This window comes from Telopea speciosissima, chromosome 5 (assembly GCF_018873765.1).
Source record: "Telopea speciosissima isolate NSW1024214 ecotype Mountain lineage chromosome 5, Tspe_v1, whole genome shotgun sequence".
Classification (NCBI taxonomy): domain Eukaryota; kingdom Viridiplantae; phylum Streptophyta; class Magnoliopsida; order Proteales; family Proteaceae; genus Telopea; species Telopea speciosissima.
Window position 1 is genome coordinate 12,054,380 of NC_057920.1, and position 14,072 is coordinate 12,068,451.

Genomic DNA, 14,072 nt, shown 5'->3' on the forward strand with positions numbered 1-14,072 from the left:
GATTTCGTTTTTACATATTTTGTAGAACTGGGTATGGATATAGTTCTGAACCACACAGTTCACCAAAAGTGAGGAAAAATAAAGTATAAAAACAGCCCAAATTGGTATCTAATTGAGTTGTCTTTGTCTTTGTTCTTGTTTTGTCCAAACATTGGCCTACATCACAGGAAAACCACAAACTGGAACTTCTTATGCATGGTCTGCTCTTGTTTCTTTTGTTTAGAATCAGAATTTCAGAACTTTCAAAATAAAAGTGGACAACACATCAAATGCTCCCTACTATTCCCATAAACATCTGTGATTAGAGTTTAGGTTAGTTTTGAGTTTATATTTTCCTCTTACTTGTGGATATTAATTCATTGCCTATGGCGAAGTGAGAATCTCTTTATTTATGTACTCTATTATTCTTTAATAGAGATAGTTCAATGGTATATGAAGACACATTTAAAATCCCAGATAACCGATGTGAGATTATAATTGTATAACTCTCGACATCAAAACACACATGTACTTTTACTGGCTTGATGTGAGAGATTTCATTCCGCAACGACAGCGCATGACGTTCCCCTACCTAAATCTAGCTTACATTATCAGCTTGGGTCTCAATACCTATCTTATTGTCGTCTGGTCTCACCCTAACTCGGTCTAACTCGGATCTAACCAGGCCAACTATTTGAATATAACGTCTCCACTACCACACATCAGCATCAGTCCATAAAGTTCAGTAGTTAACATCAGACAACGCATATATTACATATTCTTTTTTTTAAAATTAAAATAAAATAAAGAGAAGATCCTCTTTTCAACAGTTCACATACACGTAAGACATGCATATATGTATTTTTAATATTAATAATAAAATTTGATCCCGTTGAGGATAAACGTCAGTAAAAACTGCTCCTTTTGGCGTGGGGACTTGATAGACAATTTATGGGTGTCAAAATCCAATCCGAATTGGTTGAACCGGTTTGAATCAATCAAAAAAAACGAACCAAAACCAACTCTAATTGTGCAGTTTTGGTTTTTTTGAAACTGGTACAAAATAGAAATCAATCGGATAAACCATTAAGCTGATTGAAATGAAACCAAACCGATTAAAACTCGGTTACAAAATAGAATTGACACAATGACAAGTCACTTGCATCAGTTCCGTCCGTAGTTTCTTTGTTCTTTAGTTGAACATTGGATTGCTATAGACTTGCAATTCGATTCGTTAATTCTTCTGAAATATCTTGAACTAGCCCATATTACTGACACAACTGATTGGGTATATAGAACTAATATTAGGAAAAAAACCCATCAGACGAACATAATTGCATTCTAACGAATCGATCACAATTAGGGCATCAATTGGCCACCAAGAACATCTCCAACATATATCTTGAGAAGAATATCGAGCAAGGGTGTGTTTTCAAATATCCCTTTTATGGTAATCCATGATGGCACTGCAAAAACAATAGTGCTTGATCTTGAAGTCATCCTTGAAAGGTCTAACCAATTGCAATCTTTCCAAAAACCACACCTATCATTAATATAAGATTAAGAAATTTTGGAAACAATCACTAATTGAAGTTAAGCGACAATGTGTGCTTGTAATAAGTACGGATTACTGGAGAAATCTTCCTACCCATTTTTTTAGAGTATCCAAGCCTCTCAATGTTTGAGCAAGAACCTATAGAGGTGTTATTTAGACATATATGAAAAACTAAAACCGAACCAATAATGAACCGCTAAGAACCCAAAACACCAACGTATAAAATCTGAAATCGAATCTCCACATTAATGGTTCGGTTTCGATTTGAATCGATACATGTCAAAATCCTATTTAAACCATTCGAAACCGGACCAAACCGAGTTTGAATGGATAATGATCGATGGTAGTTCCACGCGCGCGTGGGATTAGCACCGATATTATAAGCCACCCTAAAAATCCGTCTGCTCCGTCACCAGAATTTATTGCACATGCAACTATGCAAGTTCGCCGGTTCTTGTGACGAAGGGTATTAAATTCCGCGCACGATTAAGCAATTAATAAATACAGATTTAAATAAATAATAAAACAAAATTTTGAAAAATAATACGAACGGGTTAGATTGACACCACGTGGCAGAAGGATGTACAGGTTGGATAATCTGCCCGTTGATGTGAAGCTACTGTATCAGCAAAAGCGAAAACCCCGTTAGTTTCCTTCTGTTTTACTCAGATCTCTTGTTCCGATCAAAATTCTCTCTTCTTCGGTTCTTCTTTTTTAGCCTTTTTCTTACTAGGGTTTGAAGTAGAAGAAGAAAGAGAGAGCACAACGAGAGACAGAGAGAGTTATAGAGAGGTGATGGGAGTTGTATGGAACTGATGTTGTTGCAGTAGAATGAGGTGAATTCGTTATTGCATTGTGCTTTGAGTGAGCAATGGGTCTCTGCAATTCCAAACCCTCCCCAAAACCTAATCCTTACGCCGGGAGAGAAGAAGAGCGGGTTGATGGAGAGCCTCCCAAGACTCCTCCTCCAACTGATACCGTTAATGGAGGAACTGAAAATCATCAACAACAACAACCACCACCATCCCAACAGCAGAAAGAGGATCTGGAGGTTGTAAAGAAGTCACCTTTCTTCCCTTTTTACAGTCCAAGTCCTGCTCATTACTTGTTCTCAAAGAAATCTCCAGCGAATCCTAGCTCAAACTCTACGCCGAGGAGGTTTTTCAAGCGTCCCTTCCCACCGCCGTCTCCGGCCAAGCACATTCGGGCGCTATTGGCGAGGCGTCATGGGTCGGTGAAACCGAACGAGGCTGCTATACCTGAAGGGAGTGAGCCGGAGGCCGTTGCTGGGCTTGATAAGAGCTTTGGATTCTCCAAGCACTTTACGAACAAGTATGAGCTTGGGGATGAGGTCGGGCGTGGGCATTTTGGGTATACTTGCGCCGCTAAGTTCAAGAAAGGGGAGCTCAAGGGCCAGCAGGTTGCCGTTAAAGTCATACCAAAAGCCAAGGTACGGAATCTCTTTCATCAGTTGTTGATAGATCAAGTTGTTTATTTGGTTTATTTGAGTGGCTGGTAATCCTGACGCTTCTACATTTCCGAAAATGCTTTTAATGGCGCCAATTATTCGTATGTAATCTCACGAGCTCGATAATCTTTTGAATCTGATGTATGCTTCTCTCATTAGAAATACATTTTTTTAATTGACGAAGACCAATTCCTCTCTCCTTGAAATGTAACTTTCTATTGTTCAATCACTATCATTTGAAAAGTGAAAAACTGAAAGTGATTATTGCTCCATGGTTCTTATACCAGGGGATGGGATCGCACACTGCTTCTAATGGATCTACATAGTTTGGACTTTAGGGAACAATGGTTCACATAGAGAACTAAGTACTAGGGAAACTCTCTTGATGGATGTGGCCATTGGCAGAACTGACGATGATGTTGATTAGAGCTGAAATAGCGTTAGGCCTGAAATTTGCAATATGCTTCAAGGTTTTAAGTTCTGATAAAATCTTTGGCCTTGAGATTTCATTCTGGTTTCAAGGGTAAATTTAGAATAAGATACAGATTAATTTTCACATACAAAACAGGAAACGTAAATGAGGAAGAGAAGAAATAGGAAAGATCATTCAGAAAGGGAGAGAATAAAAACCAGCATGTATTGAATTGGAAGGAGAGAAAAGTACCTGTAATAGTTTTATTTGAATGGTTTCCTACTAATTTTTTAAATCCTTTGCATGCATGGATGCTTTTGACTACCTTCTTTCGAAATATACACATTGACACATTGGTTCTCAGGAGTGCAGAACATTTGAGATTCCAGAATCGTGAACCTAATGAAGATTGAAGAATGCTGTTAATGGGGGTACAGAACATAGACCACTGGTTAAGACCTTGGTAATCAGAATGATGTGTTGCATGGAGGGCCTTTGGCTAGTTATGACTTTATAGAGGTGCAATTTGGTTGGGCAGTAAAAACAACAACTAAGACAGTTGTCCAACCACTGGAAGAGAGTAATAATTGATTAGGAACTGAATACAATTTTTTTTTTAAAATGTGACCTGTTATGTCTATTGCCAAGAAGCTTGCTGCAGTATGGTAATCAAATTGTTTGTAATATATAGAGTCCATTTTTTCCTATGACCAATAAACCAGTTAGGTATCAGCAATATCCTTTTTAATTTCCTTTTAGCCATCTGACTCTATATTTGATGAAAACCAACAAAATTTTACTTCATTACACATATCTGCATGCTTTATGTGGATTTATGATGTATCCTCAGCATTGCATGTTTCTGGATGCTATTCCATATATCTTATTGATAATGTTGATCTAAACCCTTGTTGGCAGATGACTACAGCCATTGCCATTGAGGATGTGAGGCGGGAGGTGAAAATCTTAAGAGCTTTGACGGGACATGGCAATCTAGTGCAGTTTTATGATGCATACGAAGACCATGACAACGTTTATATAGTGATGGAGTAAGCTTAGAACTTAGAAGTGCTATTTAAAATTAATCCCATAAGATATATTGTTTTGGTTCTTTTGTGGTTATTCTTGGAATTTGACTGTTAGAACCTTTAGTGCTGAAGTGAAGATTAATCCGAATGATCATATGCCATTCTGATAAATTTGGGAGTACTAAAACCTTATGCTCTTAATAAAAGTCTTTTAACTTATTTATAAAAAAAAAATAGAAGGGATCTCATTCCTGATATAAAAAAAAGTGATGGCCTCTAGTACCATCTGGCCTATGAATCATTGAATCTCACTTAAGTTTCATCGACCATAACTTAAGATATGGTCTGATAATTATTCTGCTGCTGAGGATGACATAATTTAAGCTTAAGAGGGAGTGGCTGAAGAATTCTGCCAATGCTTTGCACTACTGGTCCAAAAACTTTTTGTTTCGATATATTCCTTTAGTCAAACCATTAAAATATCAATATGGTTGCTTTCTTTCAAGTTGGAAGTCTCCCCCCCCCCCCCCTCTCTTAATGTGCATAAGACCTATCTCTGCATGCTATCTACTTGGCAAGTATGAAATGGATATCAAATAGAGCTGCTTATTACTTGCTTGCACCAGATATTAACTTTTGGAGACTTGTTTATGTATATTTCAGGTTATGTGAAGGAGGAGAGCTCTTAGATAGGATTCTTTCAAGGTATTAGTTTACTAGTGCATTTCAAGTTATATGAAGTTCACATCGTTGCACTTTCACTTTCTGGCTCAAAAAATGTGGATATGGAGAATGCAATCCAATTTGATTTGTTAGTAGTTTATAGCTCTGAAAAGTACTCTTGTTACTTTTACAGAGGTGGGAAGTACTCAGAAGATGACGCAAAGGCAGTTATGGTGCAGATATTGAATGTTGTTGCATTTTGCCATCTCCAGGGTGTGGTCCATCGGGATCTTAAACCAGAGGTAAAACACATCCCCTATTCTTGGTGTTCCCAATTGGTGGATTGGGTGCCTCTTAAACTATAAGGTAATTCAGAATTGCTTTGGATATGAGTGCATAAAAGGAAGGGGAAGCATGTTCTATTCCTTGAGTTCCTTCTGAAAGATCTGCTGAGCCAAAAATTGACAGGATGATTATTTTGATGATCGTGCTTTTACAAGTTATTTACTTCTGGCTGTGCAAAATACATAGCTTGAACTGTTGGGATCATCCCATTGAACTGAATGGGAGACCAACCTTTTGAGCTGTAGTCTTTACTTTCCTTTTTCTTTGTCCGTTATTGTGGAAGAGCTCTTGGCTACTTGCTTTGTAAATATTCTTCCTTCTTTTCTTAATAAAATCACTATTAACCTGTATGAAAAAAAAAGGAACCAACGTTCATGTAGGACAGCTAGGTTTGCAACAATTTCAAACATCAGAGTAGGATTATTTTTAATTAAAATTAGAGAAGGAATCAAAGAAAATATCCCCTGGTTAGCCATGTAAGATTATGATAGCTGTAGTAGAGAATTAGGAGGGCTAGTTGGACAAAAAGTAAAAAAATTATCATAGAAGGAAAAGACTAAGAAAGTAGAAATATCTCCAGTGATAGAGAAGTGGGTTTCTTGAACGAAGAAGTTGTGAGAAAATGTGGGCTGGTTGAATTGAAGCTTGAGAGTGCATAGGTTCTTATGATCTAACTAGAAAGAAGAATAATAACAGAAGCAAATAAAAAGGAACAGTTATGGTGGTTAAATGTATGGACATATTTCTTGAGTTTGGTATTCTTATGACTTGCCTGGAGACATTGATTGTACAGTGGCAGTCATTTTAAAGATAAAGGGAATGTTTTGTGGCCCTTATTACCTTATTCTGTGGTCTGGGTTTTATGGAATGATAGAAATAGGTCATCCAAAGACAAACCTGGAGTTTTTAAAAAATCTTATGCTGATATGACCAAGTATTTAGTAGGGCTTTAGCCTGTAAAGGATTTGTTGGTATGACAAATTATTTTAATTCCAGCTGGGATTCATTGCTGTATGAATGACATCCTTTAAGTCTTTTTATTTTGTTTTCTCATTTATGGATTGTACTCTCTTTTTTATGGAGGGGATATATAGCTACAACATCAATCCTTTTATCATCTTTTTGTTCAATGAAATTTGTTGACTCTGATTTAAAAGAAAAAATTGAATGAATGTCACCTCTGTGATTTCATCAGTATTCAGATTTGACTTTCTTGAATCAAGGGTTTTATAAGTTGTATTACCAGAGAACAATGAAAGTCGCATATAAGATTCCCTTTTAGGGGTTAAAAGGGAAAGGAAAGTCTTATGTAGGACTGATTAGGGAATGCTGGTCTACAACATTAATCAAACAGTTGGGAATTTAGATGTCTGGACTGATAAGCCAGCTTGGTGATTAAATGCAGTATTTTAGTTGTACATGATATAACCAAGATGGTTCCTCTCTCTCTCTTTTTGGTACAGAAGAGTCTAATCTCTTTCTCTCCCTTTTTTTGTCAGGAAAGTATGTAATATATTCATTAAGTATATAAAATTTGAGTGAAAGGAGATGTCAGTCCCGTATATAGGCATATGCTATACAAAATGACAGTCCCAAAGATTTCAACCATTTTGTTAGTGATCCCCTCTGGTCAATTTCTTTAAAAAGGGCGTACCCAGTGCACAAGGCTCCTGCCACTGCGGGGTCTGGAGAGGGTCATAATGTACGCAGCCTTACCCCTGTTTTCACAGAGAGGCTGTTTCCAGACTCGAAACCGTGACCACTTGGTCACAATGGAGCAACCTTTACCGTTGCACCAAGGCCCTCTGGTCAATTTCTTTGAACTTGAATATTCATTGTGGGAAGATTCCTTTAACTCATCTATAAACCTTATTCTGTGGAACAATTATATTTACTTTCAAGTACTGACTTCCTGCCTCTGCAACTAAATTAGATTGTGTTTCTATCTTTTTTAATTTGATGTATTCTTACCCTGAAATGCACCATTTTTCTGGCTCAGAATTTCCTTTTCAGTTCTAAGGATGAAAACTCACAGTTGAAGGCCATAGACTTCGGTTTATCAGATTTTGTCAAACCAGGTTGGTCCTGACTCCTCATATGACCTCTCTGTTGGTCTTTTACAGTCTCCTGCCTTGACTGTTCATGAACAGTTTCCAGTGATTTAACTGGTATGCAGACGAAAGGCTTAATGACATTGTAGGAAGTGCATACTATGTCGCACCTGAAGTCCTTCATAGATCTTATGGTACAGAGGCTGATGTATGGAGCATCGGTGTGATAGCTTATATTCTTCTATGTGGGAGTCGTCCCTTTTGGGCCAGGACTGAATCTGGAATTTTTCGAGCAGTCCTAAAAGCTGACCCAAGTTTTGATGAGCCACCATGGCCTACTTTATCTTCTGAAGCAAAGGACTTTGTCAAGCGCCTATTGAACAAAGACCCACGCAAAAGAATAACTGCTGCTCAAGCTCTCTGTGAGTGCCCCCCCCCCCCCATCCTCTGTCAAGAATGCTAGGTGTCTGGTGTTATCTTTCTGAAATACTGTTCTTAATCTTTTTTTTCCCCCCACTTTTCAGGCCATCCTTGGATTAGAAATTACAATGATGTAAAAGTATCCCTTGATATTCTAATATTCAAACTCATGAAAGCATACATGCGTTCATCATCTCTGCGGAAGGCAGCTCTGAGGGTATGGTAACCATGGATTTGTTGACATGGAAGAAGAATAATATGCTTCTGTATTTGCTTCTATGTTCCATTGCCTATATGTAAAGGAGTGCGAAGTCTGGATTTACATTCTTCATTGTTGCAGTTTATTGTTCTTGTTATTTTTGACTTCCTTTTAATTGATATAGCGAATGGTCACAGGATGGACATGCATGGTGGAATTTCCCTGTAATTTCTGTTATTCCCTTATGCCTCGTGCTTGTTTTCTGAATGCTGTTTATATGCCTTAATTTTTAGCTTTAATATCTTGGGCAGTACTGTGGTACAAACTTTTCTAAACAAAGGCGACTTGAGTCACCTTTAGGACAAACAGTGAGACTTGTATCAGAACATGTCATCCTGCAAGATGAGGACTTCAGGGGCAATTGTTTTTACTCCAGGGATTACTGGTTCTATTTAAGTTCAATCTGTAGCTTAATTTGATTTTCTGCAGTACAATCAATGAGAATTATAGAAATCATACATAGACAGCCGGGTATCCGTTAAGGAGTGAGTGACGTACATGGACCTTCATTTTACCTAAATGTTCCCATGTAGGATGCAACTTCAGAACTGGGCATCTTTTACATCACCTTATCTATACTTCTAACTGTTATATTAGCAAAACACTGCAAGTAGAAGTCACAACTTGAACGCATACAATGCACCAATTTTTACATGGCATTTGGAGTTTTCAATCTTATGTTGCCAGTGCGGAATTGTATTTGTTACTAAATTTTCTTATTGAATATCATTATGAATGTATTTACATTTTAAAACATAGGTTGGAAAAACATTGCTTGCGTACTTGGATGATGTTTCTTGTTGTTATGTATGCCCATGTATGAATACCCAGTCTGCTGAGCTATATTTTAGGGGCCAGAATGAGAGGGATCCAACTCCTGGACACATCTAGACACCGCACCCATGTAACATAAGTGACAAACAATGGAATGAAGCTTTTATATTGACATGCCCTCCTCCTTGCCGTGCAGGATTTGGAGTAATCTTGTAACACATATATAACCTAAACAGCTTGAGAACCCTGTACCAAGAATATCCATCTCTTTTTTTTTGGATGAGTTACTAAATTTTAATTAATGAAAATAATATGAAAGAATACAACGATAATAGTACAGAGCATGCCCCCAGCAGATGTCTCTATTTTAAACTGTTTGAATCGTTAATATGCATTTCTTTTGTGTTTGTTTTATAACTCGTTTGGTTGGCATATGTATTTGTGATCTTCCACTTGGAAAATCCAGTGTGCAGGGTAAGTCGATTTCCTACCTTTATTTGTTTCCTAAACCCCTTCTACTAACATAAAATGGGTTTTATATGAAAATAGAAAGTGAATAAAAGAGGCACACACATGTAGTGGATGCCTTGTACAATAAGAAACGTAAATAAAAGGAACGATAGCATAAGATCTAAATACTATTTACTTAAAACTCAAAATAGAAACTACATCAAAACCACCCCACGATTCGGATTATTAGTGAACCAGCCAACACCCAGACCACGGGCTTTGTATAACCTGAACCAAGGTCCAGTTGAAGAACCATGGGCCTAAGTATAGGCCTGGTTCTTCTTAGGCCTGCGGCTATAGTGCTTGCTGTAATGCTTGTCTATATCACATTTAGGTAGAGGTTCCTAAGGTACAATTATTATTCATGAAAAATAAAAACATTTTTTTTAATCCCATTTGGGAATAACAGTTTGTTTTAGTAGAGTTATTTGAGGTTGTATTCTTTCTTGTTTAAAACCATCGGAATTATGTCCACATCCAAAAAGAATGAAGCGTTTCTTTTCCAATAAAAATCCCTTTTCCTCTGTTCTTTTCTCATTTGCTTTTTGTGGCAGGCGCTGTCTAAAACATTAACTGTGGACGAACTCTTTTATCTGAAAGAGCAGTTTGCGCTATTAGAGCCAAATAAAAATGACAGCATAAACTCAGAAAATGTTAAAGCGGTTAGTATCCTTTTTTTTTTAATATATAATGTTTAGATTTCTTTTCTAGATACTTCTCAAGGATGTTCACACTGTTTCTTCTTGCCAGGCCTTGATGAAAAACGGAACGGATGCAATGAAAGAGTCTCGTATCCATGATTTCCTTGCACCGGTAGATTTTTCACCTTAACCACTTTTGGCAGATGAACTTTTTCCCCTAAAAAGACTTTGGTGTTATAATTAAATGGTTTTGAGTTCTCAAGAGTTTTAACATTGCTGCATTCTTTAACAGCTACTTGCACTTCAGTACAGAAGGATGGATTTTGAAGAGTTTTGTGCTGCGGCACTAAGTGTGCATCAGCTTGAGGCACTTGACCGTTGGGAGCAACATGCTCGTTGTGCATATGAACTCTTTGAAAAGGATGGGAACAGAGCAATCATCATTGATGAACTTGCTTCGGTATGTTTACTTGTTTCTCACAAAAACTATCGTTTAGTGGAAGAATTGATGTCACACGTATACGTGGTCAATTGGTTATGGTTTTTGAATTTGAACCTTTTGGAAGATTGTGTTGTCTATTGACATTTCTGGGAGAACACTCGGAACAATAGTTTTAAATATCTGCCTAGGGGCTTATGCAAGCCCTTTTAAGAATGAATGCATGGTGAAAGTATTGGTGGAACCATGTAAGAGTGGCAATTTTGTGTATGTGTTTTTAATCATGAACACTTGATACACATTGTGAAAACCTTACGAACAGATACTGATACGTACTGTTACAATAATGAAATGTGTACTAATACTCTCAAGTTATTATATAACTGCATTAAATTATCTAAGGAAGGTTTTAATTGGAAAATCCTTTCTTTCAGATAGGCTTCGGGAGTTCTTTTAGAGTCTTGAATGATAATCTAATTATGACAACCAAAAAATAAACAAGGTTTATCTATTTAGTAAAAATATATAGTGCTAGCACGTATCTGCAGTAAAGATTGATAACTCTTAAATAAGCAATTCACTGAACAAGATTGCAAGAATCAAGTTCTCCCCTATTAGCAAAACAAAAAGCATCTGTATCCAATAGATATTATTTATCCTAATTTCTGTAAAAAATTTATGTAATGTTTTTGTAAGCTGCTTGTTAAGTTGAATTTGTTCTACTACTGTACCATGCATGCAATAACCTGTACCGATCACTTTAATTTTGAAAATATTGTTTCAGGAACTTGGACTTGGTCCATCCGTACCAGTCCATGCCGTTCTCCATGATTGGATAAGGCACACCGATGGGAAATTGAGCTTCCTTGGGTTTGTCAAATTGTTGCATGGGGTATCAAGTCGAACTCTAGCAAAGGCTCAATAAGTTTAAAAGAAGAAATATATATATGCCTATGCATGTAGAACTCCAGGAGTTACAGTTCTGCCACAATGTCTGGCTGATGGAGTCAAAGAGGTGGTAGTTTACCAGTGTCGACATGAAACCACAAACGCACTTGGTGGAAATAGCAGATGTTGTTCAAAAGCTTGGGTATACGGTATACCAGGAATTGTTGGGGAGGAGGGGGATCAAGGAGGTTTTGCGGCTGTCCTTGCAGAGACAGAAATCAGTAGTTGGTGTAACTTTTAGTTAGGTGTGATTTGTGGCAGAGAATATTTGTAAATGATCTCTGTTGCACAAGGCACAATATTTGTAAATGATCTCTGTCCGATCGGTTCATCCTGTCCTAACCTTGGTTCCATTGTATTGTCTCTGTGTCATTACTCCCTACTCAATCAATCTGTCTGGAACTGCTAAATTTCCTTTCAGAGTCGAAATGAGAAATCTCCTTTTGTCTTTGGCGTTGTGACCGTTCTTCTTTGCCTTTCTTTTTTCCCCCCCCTCTCTCTCTCTCTCTAGTGGGGAGAGAGAGAGAGAGACTTAATGATTTTTTGGTATGAAGATCTAGATATCATAATGCAGGTACAAATGAGAAATCACCTTGTCTTTGGCTTTGTGACCTTTGTCTTCTTTGCCCCCCCCCTACTATTTTTTTTTTCTCTTGTGGACAATTTCCATCAATAGCCAGATCTGATGTTTTACCTTTGCTTTCTAGAAAATTTAATGCATTCTTTATGTTTTGAAATATGTGTGTGTGTGAGAGAGAGATGGTGCACCTGCACTAGAGGATATATACTAGAAAATTCTTGGTCATAGCTGCAAAGCTATTTTGATTTACTTATTCCATGGCCTTTGATGATCAGAGGCTTCACTTTGAACTACAGAAGTCACAGGTCCAGTAGACTTCACTACTTACCATTCCCATAAAAGTCTCAGAAAACTAGAAGCACTCTGAAACTCTAAATTTATAACCAAATGCAGACAAGGGCCGGTGTAAAGCTTTTCAAGGTTCGATAGTGGTCAATATAAAAGTGCAATAATACAAACACGCCACAGTATTTGATTATTCCCATTGCATCTTCTTAATTTTCAATCTCAAAATCTCAACTTTGTAACTTGAAGCGTGTGTGCGGGGGTGGGGTGGGCGGGGTTGCGTAGTGGTGCAAAGACAAGAGACAAGGATGACAAGGGCTCATGTCAAGGTGGTTGCAGAGCCAACGGGGCACGACGGAAGGTTGATGCGGGTCTCTCGAAGGTGGTTTAGGCTCAATTGTATTAGCCTCCAATCAGCTAAATTATATGAATACCATGTCAATTTCGTTTAATAGAATTTAAGGATAAAGATCCACACACCGATTTTGTGGGGATGTTTTCCGACCCACTCACATCCTGACCATGTGGATCTTATTGATGAAATGATTTCTCATGTCAATGATTGGGGTGGCATGGGAGATTTCCCATCACTTCCCATGTTTTGTTGGTGTCTAAATGTTGTTGCTTCAAGAATCCTATGATAGAAACATTATCTCATATTTTGGTGGGAGGTGGTACAGTCTTTAAAGTTTGGGATTTTTTTCTCCAGGTCGTTTGATGTGGAATTTGTTCCCATCCAGGATATAAAATTCAGAATGTTATTCTGGCAATCTCAAGCGAGTGATAAGGTGTTATGTAAGTAGATTATTGGTTTTTTATCCTCTCTAATGGTATGGGAATTATTGCGTAAGAGGAATAATAGAAGACATGGTGACAAGCAACGCACATCCACGACTATTATGGAGAAGTTAAAAAGCTGGGTGTGTGAAATTCGATATCCGTCCAAGTTCAAGAGAATTTTATCGTTGAGAGAAAAGATTATTCTGCAAGTTCTTGGTGTTAACCCTTCTAATGTCAGACTAAATCCCCCCATTCCGATTTACTGATGCTCTCCATTCAATTCAGTAGAACTTAATGTGGATGGTGCTTGCAAAGGGAAACCTAGGTTAGGGGAAGATGGTGGAATTATTAGAGACAAAGATGGTAGAATTCTCGCGTCCTTTGTGAATTTCTATGGCGAGTGTACTAATTTTGTGGCCGAATTAAGAGCGCTCAGAGATGGTTTGAGATTGTGTGCTACTTTGGATTGTCAGATTTCTATATAAACCCTGATTCGGCTATGACTGTGAAATTCGTTTCTGAAAAGGCTTGCAATCTTTGGAGTTGTTGATATTGGTTTCAGGAAATTTTATCTCTTTGCGCTTCTCTTCAAGCTTGTATCTCCTCATTTAGGGAGAGTAATCGAGCAATAGCTAATTTGGTCTATGAAACAACCAACAACTCTATTTTCTATATAAAGTAGGATGTCCCTTCAGAGCTTCGTCGTATCACGAGTTGGGCTCATGTGAACGTACGAGAATGGCTCAGAACCATTCAGATGGAATCCACTATGTGGAACTCAGATGGAATCCACTATGTGGGTTCCACATAGTGGATTCCATCTGAATGGTTCTGAGCCGTTCTCGTACGTTCATGTACATGAACATGAGCCTAACACTCGTATCACTCGGGAGGACAAAACAGGTTTACCTATGTTTAGATTGTAATTTCTTTTG

General features: G+C 37.7%; 1 protein-coding gene across 1 annotated transcript; it reads left to right on the forward strand.

Annotated features, from left to right (window-relative positions):
- Nucleotides 1-2,252: 2,252 nt before the first annotated feature.
- Nucleotides 2,253-11,941, forward strand: LOC122660949 (CDPK-related kinase 5-like). The gene is made up of 11 exons (XM_043856213.1): nucleotides 2,253-2,984; nucleotides 4,333-4,463; nucleotides 5,106-5,147; nucleotides 5,299-5,407; nucleotides 7,450-7,528; nucleotides 7,627-7,923; nucleotides 8,026-8,138; nucleotides 10,019-10,126; nucleotides 10,215-10,277; nucleotides 10,398-10,565; nucleotides 11,329-11,941. Exons 1-11 carry the CDS (start codon nucleotides 2,406-2,408, stop codon nucleotides 11,467-11,469), a joined length of 1,830 nt encoding a protein of 609 aa, XP_043712148.1. The 5' UTR covers nucleotides 2,253-2,405; the 3' UTR covers nucleotides 11,470-11,941.
- The last annotated feature ends 2,131 nt before the right edge of the window (nucleotides 11,942-14,072 follow it).